The 21,980-nt window shown below is 35.5% G+C and overlaps 1 protein-coding gene across 2 annotated transcripts in view; it reads right to left on the minus strand.

Annotated features, from left to right (window-relative positions):
* LOC150101446 (mitogen-activated protein kinase kinase kinase 11-like) overlaps positions 1 to 21,980 on the minus strand; it is a 201,724-nt gene that overhangs the window by 99,983 nt on the left and 79,761 nt on the right. For both annotated transcript variants that reach the window (XM_090400189.1, XM_090400188.1), the window contains exon 5: positions 3,436 to 3,679. In XM_090400189.1, the coding sequence (XP_090256315.1) occupies positions 3,436 to 3,679 (244 nt within the window). The remainder of the gene's footprint in view (positions 1 to 3,435; positions 3,680 to 21,980) is intronic.

Raw genomic sequence — 21,980 nt, forward strand, 5'->3', positions numbered from 1 at the left:
ATAAAGAAAAAGTATACTAAAAGAAAAAGATAGAGTAGCTTAGTGTTCATCACCAAACATGATAAAATTCTTCAGTGGCAGGCAATTTCAAAATGAGAAATTTGACTAGGAAATTAATGACAATGTGATAAAGAGATGAGGTTTTTGTCTATGGTCCCACAGAGAATTTTCATAAAAGAGAAGTAGATGAATTTGAATCATTAGCTGATGAAATAAAGAAAAAACAAAAATTTAATTTGTTGAACCTAAATAGCAGATTAAGAAATGAATCATAGATTCATAAAAATATTTTATGAAAATGTGAAGAATAGAGTAAGGCTAATAATACTGACTAATACGTAAAGATTTCTATCAAGGACATATATTAATCATTACTAATTCCATGTCACAATTTACAAACATGAGAAAAAATGAGAAAAACGAGACATAGAAAAGTCATTGATTATGCAGTTGTTATCAATTATATTATTGTTGGTAGTGATATCTTTAGATTTATCAAGAGTACAAGAGGTGTATACAAAAGAGTACTCTTGGTAGAGTGAACAGTATCTCCACTCTTCAGGCTATAAGATTAAAACTCAGTTTAGTGCTGACTAACTGCTAGTCGGCACTCTGCTTATTGGAACTCCAAATAGCTTGAAATGTTCGCATGCAGCCTCTAGAGCAGGATTTTCCAGATTGCTAACCTTTATCCAGCAATGGTACTAATGTGCAATACATTACAACCTTATATGGGTTATAATGTATTGTACATTACAACCCACATAAGGATTCACATAAAAAAATATAGTGAGAGGATTTTATGTAAGAAGTGATCAGCATTTAGTTTTGTTAAGGATTAAAATTATTTAAAAAAAAAAAAAAAAAACAGTCTAGCAGCTTTCTGGGGTGAACTGTAGACTGCAATATGCAAATATTACTGGAAAGCAAGTGAGACAGTTCAAAAGCAAAAACCAAATACTCATTTTCAAAATCTGAGAGAACTATTTTAGCCAGAAAAGTAAATCTGCCAGGATAGAAAATTCACAACTGTGGATTTGAAAAGTTAAAGCAACAGATCTTGAAATGAACTCATACTGCAAGTTCATATCAAATCATCATCAGGTACCCTTTGAGAATCCAGGGAAAAACATAAGAAAGTTAAGTTATGCATAAAAGTAGTTAAACAGTCAGGAGAGGAAGACAGGAAAAAATGTAAGGCAAAATGTTCTGAAGGTTATTATAAGAAAGCTTAGTAATGAAGGAAAGCATATAAAAGAAATGAATATGATAAAGACAACATATAAATGAAGGTAAGGATATTGTGGATGCCTAAAGTAATTAGTCTGAAGACTGTTGAATGCAATATCAGTGAGAGAACATCAACAGAAAATATTCAAGAGGAATGCAGTCATGAGTACTCATGTATACTTGGGGTAGAAAAACATATCAGGAATCTAAAATATGAAGTTCAGATGAATAAATGATGTTCAATCAGAAATGCTCAAAGATGTAAATATAAAAGTTTTATGGTGGCTATACTGCATAATTTGGAAGGTTTGGTAAGAAGGTCAAATTCAGGATAACTGCAGTGAAGTTCTCACAGTAGTAGAACCCATTTGTAAAAAGGGAAATTAGATTGAATTTGAGAATTACAATTTTCCCCAGTGAGTTACAGTAAGATTTATGCAAGCATAGTTGAAGAGATGCTAAGAAAAATTATGAAACAGAAACTCAGGCCAAATAAGGATTGTAACAGTTAAAAGTTTTTTCCCTTGGTTATACTATAAATTAAAGATGCCAAGAAATTATATTTTTGGTTTCATCCTTTATCCAAATATAAGCACACAAAGTATGCATGTGAAGTACCTTCACAACTGGGCTACTTGTATATAGAGGCTAATGACTTCACTTCAATTGCCTTAGTATCCCATAATGTAAAGCGCACATCCTTTCAGGGGTGTGTAATTATTATTATTATTATTATTATTATTATTATTTTGACACCTCCAGGGAGTCCAAAGACTCATCGAGGGAGAGTGTGCCGACAGCATCGAACGATTGGCCCCCTTCCAACTACTAACCGCGCTCAAACTTACTTAACTGAGCCATTAGTAGCAGAGGCTCATCAGTGGGGTCTCCAGACCAGTACCCAGTCTGGAGACCCCACTGATGAGACCTCAAAGGTTGAAACCAGTCTGTGTAGTGACCGTTTTATAATTTATAATTTGAATTGTTTCACTTACTCATTACAGCGTGTTAACTGTAACATGTAATGTGATTTGAAGATGATAGTTTGAAATCCAATGAAATATAAGCCAGTTAATAAACAACTTTTTAATAATTTAGTTGCTTTGATATTGTAATACCAGTTATGAATAATGTTCAACACCTAAGCTTGTCTAATAGAAAGTACTGAAAAGTCTTAACACCAAAGCCACATAGTTACAATGCTATGCATAAGGAAATTCACTATAGCAATTCATAATGCACTATTTCACTATAGCAATCCACAAAATAGAGTGCTACAGTGAAAGCTACTCAGATTCTGAAAGCCCAAACATAAAATTTTTGAATATAAAAAAAAAAGAGGGATACCTCTAAAAATGGAATGGTACAGATCTTTTAAATACTCAAGCCACTAAGTGGCATAACATAATAACTTCGAAAATTTGTACAAAATAAACAGAGGATTTATCTATTCAGTACAAAGCCACTGAACTTAATATTACAATAATTACTGGCTAATTCCTATGTTAGGGATTAGTCAGTAATTGCACTGATTTTGCCCATTTCTAAATTCAGACATGTTTGATACCATTTTTTGCTAATACTACTAAAATCAGCACGGTGGGCAGGATTAAGAGTGGGAATTCCTGCTATAGAGACCAAACGTGACTATTCATTCAAACCACCTCAGGCCTCCACAAAATAGAGTGGTGGGCAACTGAAATCATTTAAAACCCCAAAACTATGCCTAGGACATAAATTGGTATCTGAGAAATACCAAAAAGGAAACCTGGAAGACCAGCCTTAAGGTGGAAAGACCCAATGATTAAGAAAGTTGGAAGAAAATGGAGAAGAAAGGCCCAAGACAGGAATAGCTAGACTCTTGACAACATGCAGTCATGGAGAAATCCTGACTGAAATCACAGGTCCATCAAGGTAATGGACTACATATAATAAGGTAGAATTTCTAATTTGGCAAGAAATATTTTACAGCCAAATTTAAAAGCAGATGCAAGAAATGAATTGAATGACAGGTTCTATAGGTATCTGGAATAATCTACTTCAAATTTCACTTCATTTATAAAATTTCAAATAAGATCTTGCAAACAATTATTTTTTTTTTTTTGTATGTATTTTTTAAACTGCAAAATTTTCTTCTAGTGGAACATTTTAAGTGCTAACTTTTTAATTATGAATTAGGAAGAGAGAAATAAAAGAAAATCATACCTGAGGGCATACTTATCTGTCCACCGCATTTTAAAAGCTTTAACCTGCTTTTTTTGAATTTTCCTTTACGTTTCTTAGGTGTGGGACGCCCCTGTTGCTGTTGAAGAATCATAATATTCAGTTCTCTCTCTAACAAATCTATTTCACGCTCTGCAAGTTCTTGCTCTCGCTTTCTTAAAAATTCCTCTTGAATTTTTTGCTGCAGAAGAGCTTTTGTTAATTCCTCCTCTCTACAGCGTAATTCCTAATCAAACAAAGCTTTAATGAGCAAAAAATAAATTGTCATTAAAAAAATGTAATAAACCAATATTAACTATGCTAAATCATCCAATCAGAGTTTCAGTCTTTCATATGCCAATAGCAAGTAGGAAAAAATGCTAATAGCAAGGTATGAAAATCTAATATACAGGCACTTTACAGGGACTATACTTCACAACATTATCACAAATTGAAAGATAAAAGTTAAATGCACCTTAAAGAAAAACTTGCAAAGTTTTATTCATGGCTATTTCATTATGAGAATCACTGGTTATTCTAATGCTGCCATAACAGGAAGCAATTTCTTCACTGCACATCAATGCAATTAATAATCAGCTGATTCCTTTTTTCACTCCATTAAGACTTACTGCCATCAGTGGGACAAAAGAGGAATCGTCATGCTTCCAAATCAAATGAAGTGATGTCTGGAGAAAAGAATCACTGTATAAGTGATTCACTATTGATCCAACTGAGAAAAATTATCACTTTATGATAGTAATTGTGTGACGTTCTGCATTGTTGCAACAGCAACCACATCTAGATTGTAGCAATCGCTGAGAAAACCGCACTTCAAGTTTCAGTGCTCACCCCTACAAATAATTTGGTTATTTCATACTAATAATTTTTATAAGAAATCTTATACAGTTGTTAAAACATTTAATTTTTTGTAATTAACAAAAACAGATATCATAAATAATAATGTATTTAACAATAAAATGAATTTAAAGTAAAAGAAAAAATTCATGGAAGAACATCACAACAGGACAAGGTGTTTTGTTCCAACAAGTAAGTGATTTTTCTGTTATTGTTGCTGTAAAAGAATCTGCTTTTTAAATTTTTTTTCCTGCCAACATATTGAACTTCCAATGAATATTGTATTCACACCATTCTGATTCCTATACCAGAATGATGGGTGCAATATAATGATAAAACTTTCAGTAGCTGGTATTCAAAATAAAAATATAATGTTAAAAAATAACATTTGATGTTTAAACCATGAAGCATTTATGACTAACCACAACAACTAAGTCTAAATTAATACATCTAAATTAATGAGAAGCTTCACTTTATAAAAAGATCTAATAATTGAGTAAAGCTAATATTTTGCTGGATTTCATACTAGATTCTTCAGATGCAGAAATTACAATGATAACCACGACACTCAATCAGATTGGTGTAGGAACAATACCTGGCACATTTAGGAATGATAAATTTGAAATTAATTCAGAAACGTCAACCTAAATATATACATGGTCTTAGAATGACCGTCTCCAAGATCAACAGCCACTGAGGTTAGCAGAGCATTTTGTAGCTGATGCCAATTCTAAAATATCTATCAAACTATTTTTAAATAGTCCATTTAAAAATTTAATGAAACTTTTTAGGATCAGCATCAGCTATGAAAGACTTCCTATCCTCAAATAAGTATGGCTGTATTAATTTGCAAGAACTAGGAGAAAGTCATTCTAAGATCGCATTTAATTAAGATCATAGTGAATTAACTTCATTTTTTTCTAGCCTCTAGAGGATGCCTTTATAGGACATTAGTTCTATTTTTAGCTACAATTGTTTCTATGACAATACCATTGAGTGCTTTGTGTTTTACTACTGTTGTAATTTGTGCTTTGAAGATGTCAAGATGCCTTTGTCTTATATCATTAAGAATGATAACATTATGGAGAGCCAGAGCATCATTCAGCTTCAGGTATGCCTCCTGCAAGCAGAAGAATATCGTTTTATACAATATATTTCTGCTTGCACGATTGAACAGACCAGACCGATACATAGGGCAAAGCGGCAGCTGGAGCATATGCACAAATATCTACCGAGTGTACCAGCCAATAAACGGCAAAAGTATTATAAGAAAAACGAGTATGATTGTGAACGTAAACAAAATGAAGGAGCGAGTGCTGTATGGAGATTCTTTAGTACGAGGTGTGATAGATGGCAGTTTGACAAAATCGTACCAACCTGGTGCGACCATTAAGGACGTAAGTGAGTCAATTAGGGAAAAAAAGCAAAGGGTGAAAGAAATGATAGTGGTGGCAGGTACGAATGATTTGAAAGGAGATAAAATGGCTATGATAGAGGACCTGAAGGAATTGTTTGAGGTAGCAAAAGAGAAGAGTGAGAGAGTTAGGATGGTTCGTCTGTTGCTGTGGTATGACAGTGAAGAGTTTAGAAGGAGGGCAATAATTGCAAATGACTTTATGCACATGTTATGCAGAATGAGTGGTGTGGAATTTGTGGACGTGTGGAGCGAGTTCAATGGGTGAAAAGATTTATATAAGATGGATGGTTTGCACTTGAATGGATTCGGTGTAAGAAGACTTGAAAAAGTGTTGTTGAATGAAGTGGATGTGCAGAATCAGGGAAACTAGATTTATTAAAGGGGGGAGGGAGTAGATATGCAGACCTTATGGAGGCTGTTGAGTGTATGAATGAGTATAATATGCCCGAGCGGGTAAGAAGGACAACAAATCAGAATGGGATAGTTAGTGTAAGGCATCAAAGTAGGGATGGGACTAACGGGCTTCTGCAATTCATGTATACTAATACTAGGAGTATTAGGAATAAGAAGGAAGAATTTCTGGCATTGGATGGCACTTCCAGACCACAGGTTATTGGCATTAGTGAAATATGGCTGACAGAAGATATAGCTAGTGGGAGGAGGAGTGTTATTGATGATAGCTGATGAGCTACAGCCAAGGAGAATACAAGTGGAACTGCGGGATAGAGAAAATAGCACATTTGAGGCTATTTGGTGCGAGACTGAGGTTAGCAGAACAAAATATACAATTGGGTGCTGCTATAGACCAGGTGATGAATAGATGGTGGAGATAGTATGCATAAGCAAATAGAAGAAATAAGTGGAAAGAGGGTAATTATTATGGGAGATTTCAACTATGGTAACATTGATTGGAAGGGGAGGACCCATGGGAGGAAGGAATTGGATTTTATGTGGTTATTAAGGGATGACTATCTATGAGAGCATGTAATGGAAAATACTAGGGGTCAGTGCTTGACCTAGTAATTGCATCTGAGAATTTGGTTGTAACGAATATGACCATGTTGCCACCAATTGGTGAGAGTGATCACACAGTCTTGACTTGGAAGGTGGCTAAAGGTGTGGAATTTACAATTAAGACAGGGTACATGTGGAATTATCGGGCTGGTAAGTATGACAAGCTTAGGAGTTTGATTGGTTCAGTGCCATGGCATGTAAAACTGCAAGAGCTGGATGTTGATAGTACATGGGAGGCAGTTAAGAAGTGTTTGCAGGAGGCAATGGTTGAATGTATAACTAGAGTCCGAATAATAAATCAAGTAGGGATGAAATGGATGAATAACACCATTAAGCTTGAGCTGCAAAAAAAAAGAAACAACTGTGGGGGGAATTTAAGGAGAAAGGTGACCTGCAGGCACATGAACGGTATAAAGCCCAGGCCAGAAGGGTAACGAGTGTGGTAAGAAAAGCAAAAGCAGCTCAAGCTTTTGCTTTTCTTACCACATTATTATGAAAGAACATTAGCTATGCAGGCTAAAGAACATTAGCTATGCAGGTTATGAAAGAACATTAGCTATGCAGGCTAAAGAGAATCCCAAACAGTTTTTTCGATATGTTGCAAGTAAAAGAAAAAATGTATATGGCAGACATATTTTAAAGAATGCCGATGGTAGGGAGGCAACTAAATCAGTTGATATAGTAGAATTACTGAGCGAGCACTTTGCAAGAGTATATCATCCAGGTGGTGACATTGCAGAAATGGAAGAACCAACAGCTTATACAGGAATTATGGTGAATGAAGGGGGAAGTGAATAGTCTATTACAAAACCTCAATGTCAATTCATCTGCGGGATTGGATGGTATACCAGCTCGTGTTGTACGAGAAGCAGCTAAAGAATTGTCTGTGTCCTTGACCATTTTGTTTAATTTGAGTATCGGGTCTGGGTTAGTGCCAAGGGGGTGGAAAGAGGGGAAAATAGTTAGACTGCATAAAGGAGGTTCCAAGACTGGTGCTGTAAATTACCGGCCGATCAGCATATCAGGAATTGTTGTCAAGGTCATGTAATAAACAGTCAAGAGGAAAATACAAGATTGGATAGATGAAAATGGGATACTGTATGGGGGACAGCATGGTTTTGCGAAGGATAGATCATGCCTCAGTAACTTGTTCACGTTCTATCACACAGTGACAGCTGAACTGGATAAGGATAACGGGTTTACAGTGATTCTACTGGACCTTGCTAAAGCCTTTGATAGGATACCACATGGAATTCTAATCAGTAAACTGCAGCATATGAGAATGAATATAGGGTTGGTGAAATGGATAGGAGGGTGGTTGACGGAGAGATATCAGAGAGTGGTTTATTCAGGAGTAGAGTCCAAAAGACGGCCTGTGACTAGTGGTGTGCCGCAGGGTTCTGTTCTTGGACCACTACTGTTTAATTTGTTCATTAACAATATAGGAAAGGATCTGAGAGGAACTGTGCATTTGTTTGCAGATGATGCAAAGTTGGGTAGAGCAATAGTGAATGCTCAGGATGTCAAAATTTTACAGGATGATTTGGATAGTTTGGAGGACTGGGCTAAGGAGAATGAATATCAATTTCATGTGGAAAAATGTAAGGTTTTGCACTTTGGGGTGAAAAGATTAGCAGCAGTATATCACATTGGTGGAACTGTACTCCAGGAGATTGACAAGGCCAGGGATTTGGGAGTGTTGGCGGATAGGGAGTTGAAGTTTAGGGGACACATTGCAAAAGTAGCAAAATCAGTTCACCTAATCGCTTGGTTGCTGAAAAACACTTTAACGAGTAGAGACAAACAGGTTATTGTTCCTCTGTATCGAGCCTTGATAAGACCCCATCTAGACTATTGTGCCCAGATATGGGCGCCAGGGTTTCTTCTTGATGGGGAGGAGGTGGAGAGGATCCAGAGATGAGTGACCAAGATGATAGCAGGACTATGGAATGAACCTTATGAGAACAGGTTGAAGATTTGTGGGCTGCAGAAATTAGTCGATAGGCGGAAAAGGAGCGATATGATCGAGACATTCAAATTACTGAAGGGTTTCTATAAGATTAATTCAGAAGATATTTTTGAGAATAGGACTGGTAGAGGGAGGACTAGGAGCCATCCATGGAAGCTTGGTAAGAGTGTGGTTAGCAAGGGTATTAGAGCTAGGTTTTTTACTTGGAGAGTGGTGAATGAGTGGAATAAGCTGCCAGAGTCTGTTGTGGGTACCATAACCGTAAATGAGTTCAAGGTGAAGTATGATAGATACTGTGTGAATGTTGAATAGTTGTTCTTGACATGATGTTGGGCCTCCCTCGATGAGTCTAAGGGCTCCTTGGAGTTGCTGATAATAATAATAATACTACTTCTGCAAGAGAGTCTTGATGTTGTCCATGTTTTGTGGGAATCTATGGCAATTCCATTGTAGGAATCTTACCATTATTTCTTTTTGGTGGTATCATCTGGTTTCGTATGTTAAGAGGTTATGTTTTCATTAGTCTTGAATTTTTTTTTTTTTTCTTTTTTGAAAATTGTGGAAGGTCAATATCCATCATTCCTTTTTCTGAAAAAAATACCCCTGACATTGTCAAATTCTGTTCCCTCTATGGCACTCAGTATATTAACTGTAAATCTTCCTGAAGTGGGGAAGCAGAGGTATCCATGCTATCGAATAAAGGGTCTGGAGGCATGTCTTTAATCCTCTGTGGTGCATGTTCCATCACTTCTTTTAATAAGAGGATTTGCCTGTAGTAGGACCATTACTGGCATGTCTTCATGAGTATAGTACACCCACACTTGCTAGAGCTTCACTTGGCTTTGTGCCAAGAATAGTCGAATCATGCTGAAGGGAAGAAAGAAATGAAGGATGTACAAATTGGTCGCCAACACGCGAAATCACGTGCTTCATAGGTAAAATTTTCCAACTGTCATACAAGCAAAATAGTTACCACTTTAAAAACTACAATGATCATAAAAGCGAAGTTAATTTTCCGACATGTAATAATAAACAACTCATCCCACAATACAGATTGATTACCCTATTATCGGAATGGATCCTCCTCCTGTTGACATTCGCAGAAGTGTCGAAGGGTCTCGTATCTGTGGGCGTATATTAAGTCCATAATAATTTTTCTCTTTCATTTACATTTCAAAGGAGATAGCAAGCAATCTTTCAGGGATGTTGTAGTTGTGAGAAGGTGGGTTGGACATATGGATTTGAATCTCTATTGACACTTTCTTTACAGCCATCTCAGCATAAGAGGGTTTAGCAGATGTTGCTACTATTGTAGTATACTGCCTCTTCACCTCCTGATATTTGTTTTTAACTTTTGTATCTCCTTTTCTTCCTTCCACCTTTGGCATATTCAGGAGCAGGGTGGTCTTTCTCACGGTTGGAGCATTTTGGTGTTTTGCTCTTACAGTCTTTATTCTCATGTTCTTTACTGCCACAATGGGCAGAGATGGCAGAGCCACAACAGGCAGTTTGAGAATGATCATATTTTTGACATTTAAAGCCATAAGGAGTTTAGGATATAGAGCCGTACTGGAACAATTCAGATATTCAGTATTGCCAGATATTGTTGGTGGTTTGCTGAGGGTAAGGATAATGCTTCTGGTGGGAACCACATGTACATCCCTATGTATTAGGATTCTTCTTATGGCTGACACTCCTTGGTCCTTGAGTTCAGAACATATCTCTTTATTGGGGACATCAAGCAGGTCCCACTCTGATATTACACCTCTAGAAAAATTTAAGCTTTTGTGAGGGGTAACTAACTGTTATTCCCCAATTGAAGCTGCATGTAGTTTTTTCTGATTGTGCTACTGTAGCTGCTTCAATAAGGATCTCCTGAAGGCAATTTCTTTGCAGATTTTGGAGATCCTGCCAACCCTTCCAATCATTTCTGCATGAAGAAGGATGACATTTTTCCAATTGGATGTTCATCTGTTGAGTGTATGATTAAGAACAGTAAAAAAATACTCTGAGAAGTAGAGCCAAGAATATGGGAAGAAAAGCATAGAAAAATAAAAAATCTTTACTTGAGAAAAAGAAGAAAAAACTATCAGAAAAGTGAAGTGAGGAAAAGCAGATGATATTCAATCAGTACTTAAACATATGGCAGTATATAAGTGGCCATACTATGTTACATAATTCAGAAAGTCATTCTAGATAACTAGAGCAGAGCTTCCATAGTTCCCATCTATAAAATTAAACTGAACATGAAATTACAGATCAATCTCTATAATCAGTATTACACCTAAGGTGTATACAATGATATATGAAAAGAGGCTGAGAAGAACAAGAAGGATGCCAGCCAAATAAGCGTTGTCAGGATCAGATTTTTGCTTTGAGACAGTCTAGAAATCATAAGAATATACACATGATCTATGCTTGTATATCTGGAAAAAAGGCACATAAGATGCCAAGAAAAATGCTGTCAGAATGTTGCAATTATATGATGTACACTGTTCTGTATTATACACAGAACTTGTAGGTTGACAGAATTGAAGTATAGGAAGTTTGTTTAATGTAAAATCAGGAGTAAGATAAGAGTATACCCTATCTCCACTGTTATTCATCATCTATATGGATCACATAATGAAGTGGCATTAAACTTGATATAAAAATCAGAGATATTCAAATCAGTCTTTATGGAAACAATATAATACTCTTAAATTAATCCAGTACAAGTTTTCAACACTTTATTGAACTAAACTGAGTAACTGTTGTAACAAATTTGGCATAAAAATCTAGATCTATTTTATGCCCCAACAATGGTTTAAGAAGTACACATGGTAAAATAAATGTAAAAAGGTGTTAAATGAAAACAATGAAAAAAAAAAAAAATTGAAATAACTAAAAACGCAAATTATGCAAACAAACAGTAACATGAAAAGCAAACTGTATTTTTAACAGAGAACCTTGGAATCTTTCAGTTATTATGCACAACTGTTAGTGAAGATGACAAATTCTGTAGGAAAATAAACAGAATAAGCAAAGCTGGTACTGTGTAGAATTAGCTGAATCAATTTATAAGGAAAATGAGAAAAAGCAGTTAAACTACCAAAATCCATCAGCAGACAAGACAGTGTTCAAACCGATTTCAACTTATGGATCTGAGAGATGGGTTTTTCTTCTTATTGAGTACCATCTCCTATCAGAGATCGGCGACCACCTTGGCAAATTTTGAGTGATCCTCAGCCACTCTCTGAACAGTCTCGCAGAACTCATGCCAGTCCACTGGATAGAGTAACTAATGCAGCCAATTCTATTAGACAAAGAATTGTATATCATAAATCTCTAACATGTATATGATTAGATTAGTGAAACCCTTTGTTAACAAAGTAAACTTAACTAAGAGAAATGATTTGAGAAGTGTCTATCTAAAGTAAAAATGTGAATGAAGAAACTTAACTTGAATGTAACATTGTTTAAATTATCCATTTGTATTACATGATTTTGCATGTCAGTTTATATGAGAAGGTCAGATTAGTATTGAACAGTTTGTATAGATAAGCATAAGACATTCACTTTGCTAGCAATGCAGAAGTTTTGATAATTTAATACAAGATTTTGTGTACCTGTTTTTTTTAGCATTAATAAACATGTTTTGTTACTTGAAACTGAGTCTTGCCTGAATTCGAGGTGTCAACCTACCACTTATAAAATCCGAACCAAATAGCGGGAAAGAGTTTAGAAAATTATATAATAGAGATTAGATCTTAGGTCACAACTGCAAGGAATCGAGATCTATATACTCGCGTGTGAATTTAGATTAACATATATGCCTAAAACCTAGGAATATTTCCCTGAGCCTGAATTATATTCTTGTTATAGGAAGCTGGCTGGCGCAGTTAAAATATAAATTTGCCAGTTTCTGAAGAGGAAATATCCCTAGGGGTCAACCCAGGTTATATATTAAGGAGAAAGATATAAAATTTAGGTAGAAGGATATAGAGAAGACTGGATCAATTTGGATCATACTAAAATAGGTACTCTAATACAGAAACGAAAATACAAAGAGACATTACAATGGCGCAGAAGTCGACAGGATCCGATTAAGGCCCAATTTAACTGAATAAATACTTAATTATCATAAGTGGTTTTGAACTTGAATCAGGTAATCAGACAAGTGTTAGAATTGAAAGATTTTGGAAAAGGGTTAAATTTGATAAATTGTAAGCAGATAGCAGGTATGGCTCACCCGACCAGTTCTGAAATGGACGAGTCGAAATTCTTCCGAATGATAAATCCCCAGCAAGTAATTCCACAGTTCTCAGGGGAAGAGACTAATAACGTAGTAACGTTTCTAGACTTTGTAGAAGAACTAAGAAGAATGGGCAGATGGTCTGACTTCCAGCTTCTTGTGCTATTACGCAGCAAGTTGGTAGGGAAGGCCAAGACTTACTTCACAGTCATCACCAATCCTAAAAGAAACTCGTGACTACAGGAAATTTAAAGAGATATTAATCTCACAATTTTCCAGAGTGAAAAACATAGGGCCAAATCTTTGGAAGCTGCAAAAGATGATACAAGGGAATAGAGAGAAGGTATCTGAATTTTACAATAGACTACTCACTCTCTCAAATACCTTTGACGTCCCCCAGTGAAGATAAACGCCACTTAGACTGGGCAGTCTTCCAACACTTCCGAATAGGCCTGAGACAGGAGTTGAGAGAAACAGCCTTTGGAAAAGGCATATCCAATTTAGCTTAATGCTAAAAGGCCATAACAGAATGAGAACAGTTGCTAGGAGACATTAGTCCCGCAACTGCTTCTGTGCATATCAGGGTAATTAAGGAAGAAAAAGATAATGGTAGAGACATAAGCACTACAAAGGGAGATAAGGAAAAGAGTGAGAAACAGAAAGCACAAAAACAGAGTAAGGAGAGTAGAGTAAGTCAGTTTGTGAGATCACAACAGGAATTCCCGATCAAAGCGAAATCCATTCCATGATTAAACAGGAGGTTGAGAGAATGCAACAGCCAGTAATGGAATGCCTCGATATGGTTCTTTACTGACTACAGTCAGGGAACAACACAGAAAGCTCCCACTCCCAGGATGAAAGGACCACCATCCTGATTAAAAAGGAATTTGAAAAGATGCAAGAACCACTGCTTGGACTCTATAATGGAAAGACTGTCGGAACTATCTACCCAGTGCAAAAGCAACCCTCCTATGTCCTTGGACAGAGAGAATGCTAGGGGTTATCTTTGTGAACCCCCAAGATGTTACAAATGCAGTAAACTGGGGCACATTGCCAGAAATTGTTTCAGCAGACAAGGCAAGACAAATGGAAACTTCGCTGAAGCTGAATCTCATTTTTGCAGTAAGCAAGAGAGGGAGAGAAAGAAAGAAGAAGTCAAAGACAACCTTGAAATGACAGTTGAAGGGTATGCAGAAGAAAACTTAGAGCACTAATTGATACTGGCTCACAGGCCTCAATCATATCAAGATCTTGCTTTGGGGACTTAGAACCTTATATGGAACAGAGGATAAAAATTTTAAGGAAACCCATCAAACTACTGGGAATATCATCCTCAGTCACCCGAGCTAAGAGGTCTGCGAGACTAAAGATCAATCTACCAGCATTTGGCATGTGTCTGGCACAACTTTCTAATATTGCCAAAAAGTTCCTCACCATACTTAGGATTAATCCTTGGAAATGCCTTCCTGTCTAAGTACAGTTTTTCCTGTAATTATGCTAGCAGGGAGGCTTGTTTGAAAGGTAGAATAAAGACTATAGAGGTTGAAAAGGGACCGATAACACAGAAAAAGGGGGATAATAACTTGCATGGAAAACACCTGAGGGAGAAAGCACAGAACAACCAAGGGAAACAGTGCACATACAGAGTCCTCAACTGTAGGACAGAGCAATGCCGCTTCAACATTGGCTCTAGAAGACCCTGACAAATTAGACCATGCAGAAGAAAAGGGACACCCAGATGAAGATATTGCAGACAGAGAAGTAAGTGTAACAAGTGAGAGTATACTGCTTATTAATTATGCTCACATCAAGCAGAATGGAAAGGTCAAATCCCAGAAAACTGAGAAAAGCGAAGAAAATGAAAAGGGGACATCTGTTCTAAAAAAATTTTCTTAATAAAAAAATTTTTTTTTTCATTAAAGAGGGGACTTTTGTTAGATACTGAATGGAGAACTTCTTGACAAGTTATTCATTCAAGATCTAATATGTAAGCTTTATACAATAACAAAGAAATTTGCATAATACCTGCTTACGAGTAGAAGATGAGAAACACCTAAATTATTGTATGTGAAAGTTTATATCAGAATGTGTAAAATATTGGAATTTATTTATTGTAAAACGGAAAGCTAAAAAAAACCAAGAATAATGTCAGATTAGCATTTCATGTAAAGGAATAATGGCTTAATTTATGTATTATCAAACTATCATAAAATCTAAGTCGCTAGGTAAGAACTGACTAATAGGATCAATGGTCACTTCTAAGCCGCAAGTGCCTGTCATAACGCTGAAGGCTGACATAAGCACTTTTCCTCGAAAACAACACCTAATAGCAAGGAGGGAAAGCAAGGGGATCAACCTAAGGGCGATGTAAACTGTGGATTGCACGAAAAACAATACAGAAAAGAGGGCGTAAAGAAAGCTTGTAGCAACAGCCATGTCTTGATTTGTGTCCGGTAGCAGAGAACGGAACAACTCAGCCACAAGACGAAGGATGACCCGAACAACACGCGGCAGCTAATAGACCTTCGGAGGGACTTGGTAAAGTAGAGATTCTTTTGTTTTATATCTTGAGATTGTTTGAATGAGAATTTGTGTCTTGATAAAGCAAGACTGAGGACATTTTAGAGAACTTTGACAGGATAGAGTAATCAATACAGCCAATTCTATTAGACAAAGAATTGTATATCATAAATCTCTAACGTATATATGATTGAAATAGTGAAAACCCTTTGTTAATTGAGTAAACTTAACTAAGAGAGAAATGATTTCAGAAATATCTATTTAAAGTAAATGTGAATGAAGGAACTTGACTTGTGTGTAACATTGTTTAAATTATCCATTGTATTACATGATTTTGCATGTCAGTTTATGTGAGAAAGTCAGATTAGTATTGAACAGTTTGTATAGATAAGCATAAGACATTAACTTAGCTAGAAACTCAGAAGATTTGATAATTTGATACAAGATTTAATGTACCTGTCTTTTAGTATTAATAAAGATGTTTTGTTATTTGAATCTGAGTCTTGTCTGAATTCGCGGTGTCAACCTACCACTTATAAAAATTCGAACCAAATAGCGGGAAAGAGTTTAGAAAATTATATAATAGAGATTAGATCTTAGGTCAAGACTGCAAGGTACTGAGATCTATATACTCGCGTGTGAATTCTAGATTAACGTATATGCCTAAAACCTGAATATTTCCCTGAGCTTGAATTATATTCTTGTTATAAGAAGCTGGCTGGTGCAGTTAAAATATAAATTTGCCAGTTTCTGAAGGGGAACTATCCCTAGAGTTATTTCCTCTTCAGAAACTTTTTTTTTTGAGAAGTGTCTATCAACAACAAGTATCTTCAACCCAGGTTATATATTAAGGAGAAAGAGATAAAATTTAGGTAGAAGGATATAGAAAAGACTGGATCAATTTGGATCATACTTAAATACGTACTCTAATAAAGAAACGAAAATACAAAGAGATGTTAGAAGTGCATATGCAAATAGGTTTTAGCTGGGTGAAAATTGTTTTAATTTTACACAGTTATTAATGATAACATTCTGGTATCTTTTAAAGAGATCTAGCTTGACATGCTTTATATGTGATAGCCTTTCCCATATAAAGTAACTGACATGTAAGTGTTGGTATTATTTAACTTTTCACAGTATAGAATCAACATCACACAACAAAATAAATTATTGTTTATTAATTTGCTGATATTTCACCAGATTTCAAACCAGCACAATCAGGGCAGGAGAATACTTGTCACAGAATAAAAACTACTAGTCAAGTATAGGCATACTTCAGTCATGACACACATTAGGTTCCAGACCACTTAAGGAAAAATGACAACCAGCTTGGTCATCAATCTACACATGAAAAGATTTCCATTTCAGCAATTAGATTGTCACATTTACAGATAACTGTAGTACTAACCAGTTAGAACTTTATCTTAGTTTTGTAAATTAATTAAACATTCACATGTGTGGCACAGTAAAATATAATATTTATTTTACAAATATTTCATCTTAGGTATCATAAGATATCAGTGAGTGCAAGTAAGTAATTTGAACAATAAAACAGTACAGCATGTGCCAAATTTGAATCCCTCTGTACAAGTAGTTCCACATTTGTTAAAACTATTGGGCTGAAATGATTAAGTATTATGATATAATCTATTTTACACACAATTGAGTATAACAATTTCCCAAACTTTCTGGATCATAAAGCAATCATTACAATTAAGGTTTGGTCTATCAAGCAGAGCTTTGGTACTTTCTTTCAATAGCCTTTCATATCTGTACTTAGATATATGTAAAAGTTGTGTTTTCCCAATGGATCCTATGATCTGCATTTTTAATTCCATGCAGAGCCAAACCTGATTTCTGCAATTTGATGAGCCGGATATGGTCTTAATGTTTAGAAATATGTTTGTAGCCTGATGTTCCTGTTTGTCCATAATATAATAGATTGCATAAACATGGGACTTGGTATATTCAGGTAACATCATTGCTGAGTATTTGTCTTTTGGAGAGTAATAGATTATGAATTTGATTAATAGGCTTGAAGGTAGTGATAAGTTGGTATTTTTTTTATAATCTTTGCAACTCGTTCAGAGAAGCCTTTGATGTAAGGTATGGTATGGGAGTCCTGTGTAGATCTACTTCCTCTCCTGGATTTATTCTTCCAAAAGACTGCTCAAACAGGAATCAGAAGCCATTAAACAAACAAATTAAACAACAAGAAACAGTTAAATTGTATCATAATTAATTTATCATTTTGGCCAAATAGTTTTAACTAATGCTGATGATACCTTACAATACACAAGATGAAATATTTACAAATACCCATGTGAATGTTTAGCACGTTGACTGCCACGGCAATTTTCAGGATTGGGGTCTCAGAAGCCAATTTGATTTAATCATATCATATTATTCAAAATCCTAATTATAATGCATAATAATCACCAAAAAAACATACAGAATGTGTTTTTTTGGAAAAAAGGTCTTACAAGTTATCTTGTAGTTGGCATGTGTAACAGAAAGTTCTTCTCAGTATCCAACTACGAGTTAATTTGTACTCAGACAAGCGTCGACTTGTCGTTGTTTCACTAAAGCAGAGTTAGCGATATGTGTGTAAATTCGTCAGTAGTGAATCAAACTTAGTCGAGTACGTTACATTTACTTCTTTGAGTATTTTGTTTTATAATTATTATTATTATATTTATAACTCCACAATATGGATAAGAAAATACCACCGACTCAAGAAGAACTTGAGTACTATGCTAATCTAAGTGAGTCGGAATTTGACAAGATTTTTGCCGAGGATGGATACGACAGTAGCGGTTATGAACCTTCTGAGGATTCAAGTGAGGACAGCAAAGATCAAGTCGTCTCTGAGCCTGAAGCTAATCCTGATACTTCCCAAGCAACAACATCAAACACGAACGATAATTTGTGGACCGAAATACAACAAGATCCTGAACAATTTATTTTCCAAGAGAACGTTGGTTTGAAATTGGACACAACAGATTTTACAGTACAAATGTTGGTGGACATATTTTTTTCAGAAGAGTTTCTTGTATTACTGGTCGAACAAACTAATTTATATGCTGAGCAACAAATTGCAAAACTTCCACGAGTAAGAAAATCTCACAGGGCATCACAATGGAAGGACATCAACATCGTAGAAATGAAAGTTTTTATTGGACTTTTATTACAAATGGGCCCTTGTTCTTTTCCAACAATAGAGCATCATTACTGGAGTAGAAATCCACTTTATAATATAATGTTTTGGCAATCACATGAGTCTAAATAGATTCCAGTTGTTATTGTGTCATTTTCACTTAGCTGATAACTCAATACCATCTTCTGACAGACTATACAAGGGTAAGACCAATATTGAATCATTTTAATAATATTATGTGCCAAAACTACGTACCAGATAAAAATATCTGTATTGACGAATCAAAGATGCTATGGCATGGAAGATTAAGTTTCTGCCAGTATATACAAAATAAAAAACACAAATACAGAATAAGCTTTTTAAGAGCTTTATTAGATATATTTGTATTATGAGCTGTAAATCTTAGTTCAGTATCAAAGGTTAGGCCTAAGTATTTTGGAGACTGTTTTTTCTATTTTGGTATTAAATATTTTGATTTTGGGGGTTGTAGTGTCTATATTTTCTATCAGTGGGAAGATGCTAAGTTTTGTTTTTTCTAGGTTTTATCTGTAATTTAAGTTCCTTTGCCTGTCTTTCTAAGCCTTTTATTGAATTATTTAAGACTTTTTCAGATTGCTGAAGATTACTGCTTGTGTGCCAGATTGCTATATCATCTGCATAGCATGCTATTTTTGTGTCATTTATTATGTGAGGATGGATATTTTTCATATAGATGAGAAATAGGAGTGGGCTTAAAACAGAAACTTGTGAGCCTCCAGCCCAAGTTCGATGCACATTGAAATAAATTCCATTAACTTTTACTTTCATTTTTCTTCCTTTCATGAAATCTGAAATCCAAATTAATGCATTTCCCCTTATTCCAATATCATATGCAATTTTTATTAACTTTTGTCTCCAAACGAGATCGAACGCAGCTGTGAGATCCAAGAATATTTGTCGTCTTCTTTGGTGTATTGCAGTTGCTAACATTAGAGTAATATTTGGCTAGTATATTTGCCATCTGTTTGTTTGTTCCTGCTGCTGTATTAATTCCTGAGGAGACTGTGTTCGAAGAGTAATCGGTAGCTGGAAGTATTGCATTATTTAATAATCTGATGATATTACAGTGTTGTGAGTTTTCTTGGATCTAGTCTATTGCAGAATTCTTCCCACTTTCTTTGTTTTCAGTTAGAAATTTCATCTTCTATGTTTTGAGTTAATTCTATTAACTTCTTTCCGCTGTCTTCTGTATTATTTTAACTGTTTGTTGATGATATCTCTTTCGGTGATCATAGCATTGATATTATGATCTTTCCAAAATGGAACCCACTCGTTTTTCCTGAGTCCTCTGGGAATTGAATTTTTTTGCAGCTCTCTGTATGTTGTTAATTAATTCTAGTGGTTGCTGATCAAGTTCTTTACTAGTGGGTGTGCCAGTGCAATGTTTCTAAGAGTTGGTGAATTTAAGCTAATTTGCTTTTCTGAAGTTCCAAGATCTCTTTGTCTGTGGTTTTTGGTCTAACTGCAAATTAATGGTTGTGATAATAGGTCTACGATCACTGATGGCAGTCTTTAGTATTTTCCACTGGGTAAGACTCGCAGTTTCATAATCTACTGCTGTGATATCTAATGATGATTCAGTGCCTGTTGTTTTTTAAAGACATATATTTTGATTGTTGTTTAAGACCTCAAGGTTTAGATAATCAATTATGTCTTCTATTTGTACTCCTTTCCTATCTAGTTATGGGGAGCCCCAAGTTGGGCTTTTGGTATTTAGATCTCTTAAAAGGATCTTTGTATCCGACATTGTTTGACTTAATTGCTTAAGTAGTTCTGTATCTATATCTGTGTTATCTTGGTGATATGCACTGACCATTGTAATAATGTGTTTCATCATCATCATCATCAAATTCCAGCCATGTACCCTCAAGGGGCGTACAGGATATGATAGTACTACATGAAAAAAATTACATCATTACTAACTTCCTATCTACAATTTTCCTCCAAATCAGTCTGTTACTTGTCAAGGCTCCAACATTATCAGATCTTATATTTCTATCGTCTAAGGCACTTTGTACCGTATCAATCCACCTATATCTTGGTCTTCCCCTGGGTCGTTTTGCTGCCAACCTGGCAGAGAACATTTGTTTTGCTAATCTTTCTTCACTCATTCTGTTCAAGTGACCATACCACCTGAGATTAGCTCTGCTAACGCATTCGTGGATACTGATAATGTCAAGTTCTTTCCTAATATCCTCGTTTTTAATATGATATTGCCATTGATGCCATCTGTTCACGCCTCTAATCTTTCTCAGGACTCTCATATCTGCGGTCTCTAGTCTTTGGTCAAGTGTTTTACTTCTGACCCAGCTCTCAGATCCATAAGTTAAAACTGGTTTGAACACTGTCTTGCATACAGCTAATTTAGTGTTCCGACTAATTTCTCTCTTATTCCATATGAATTTATTCAATTGACTTCCCACCATACCAGCTTTGCTGATTCTGTTGTCTATTTCTATATTTAATTTACCATCTTCAGTAAAAATCGTGCCTAAGTAGCTGAAATGTTTTACATGTTCCACAGGTTCTCCATTCAAAACACAGTTGACATTTTCAATGATTCTGCCTATTTTCATTGTCTTTGTCTTTTTATTGCTGACCTTCATACCATATCTATTACAACAGCTATTCAATTTAGTCAGAGAATCTTGCAGACTTGTAGCAGATTTATTTAGAAGTATAACATCATCTGCTTAAAGCAAAGAGCTGACATTAACATCTCCAATTTTGATATCATGTTTAATACCACTTTCCTTCATAATGTGTGATCCATAAAGATAATGAATAACAGAGGGGATAATGTACATCATTGTCTCACACCAGATTTAACATTAAACCATCTTCCTGTACTTCCTTCAATTCTAACTGCTGACTTACAACTCAAATAAAGACTAAGTACTGCTTGATATAATGCCCCATTCACACCATATAACTGCAGCGTATTGAATAGCTTCTCTCTTGGCACCTTGTCGTATGCCTTTTCCAAATCGACAAAACTTAAATACAGATGTTTGTTATATTCCATGCTTTCTCGACTATTTGTCGTAAAGTGAAGATCTGATCCTGACAGCCTCTATTTGGCCTGAATCTGGCTTGTTCTTCACCAAGCTTTTCTTCCACAATTCTTCTCAACCGTTTCTCAAGTATACTTGCATAGATCTTGCCAGGAACACTCAGTAGGGAAATACCTCTGTAATTCTCACATTCAGTTTTATTTCCCTTTTTTATATATGGGTACTATGAGAGCTCTACTCCAATCATCGGGAATTCGTCCCTCTGTCCAGGCTTTCTGAACTATGCAGTGCAGCCAATGTAAGACTGTTATACCACCATACTTTAGCAT

This window comes from Typopeltis vanoorti, chromosome 11 (assembly GCF_054136105.1).
Source record: "Typopeltis vanoorti isolate ZY-2024b chromosome 11, IOZ_Tvanoo_1.0, whole genome shotgun sequence".
Classification (NCBI taxonomy): domain Eukaryota; kingdom Metazoa; phylum Arthropoda; class Arachnida; order Uropygi; family Thelyphonidae; genus Typopeltis; species Typopeltis vanoorti.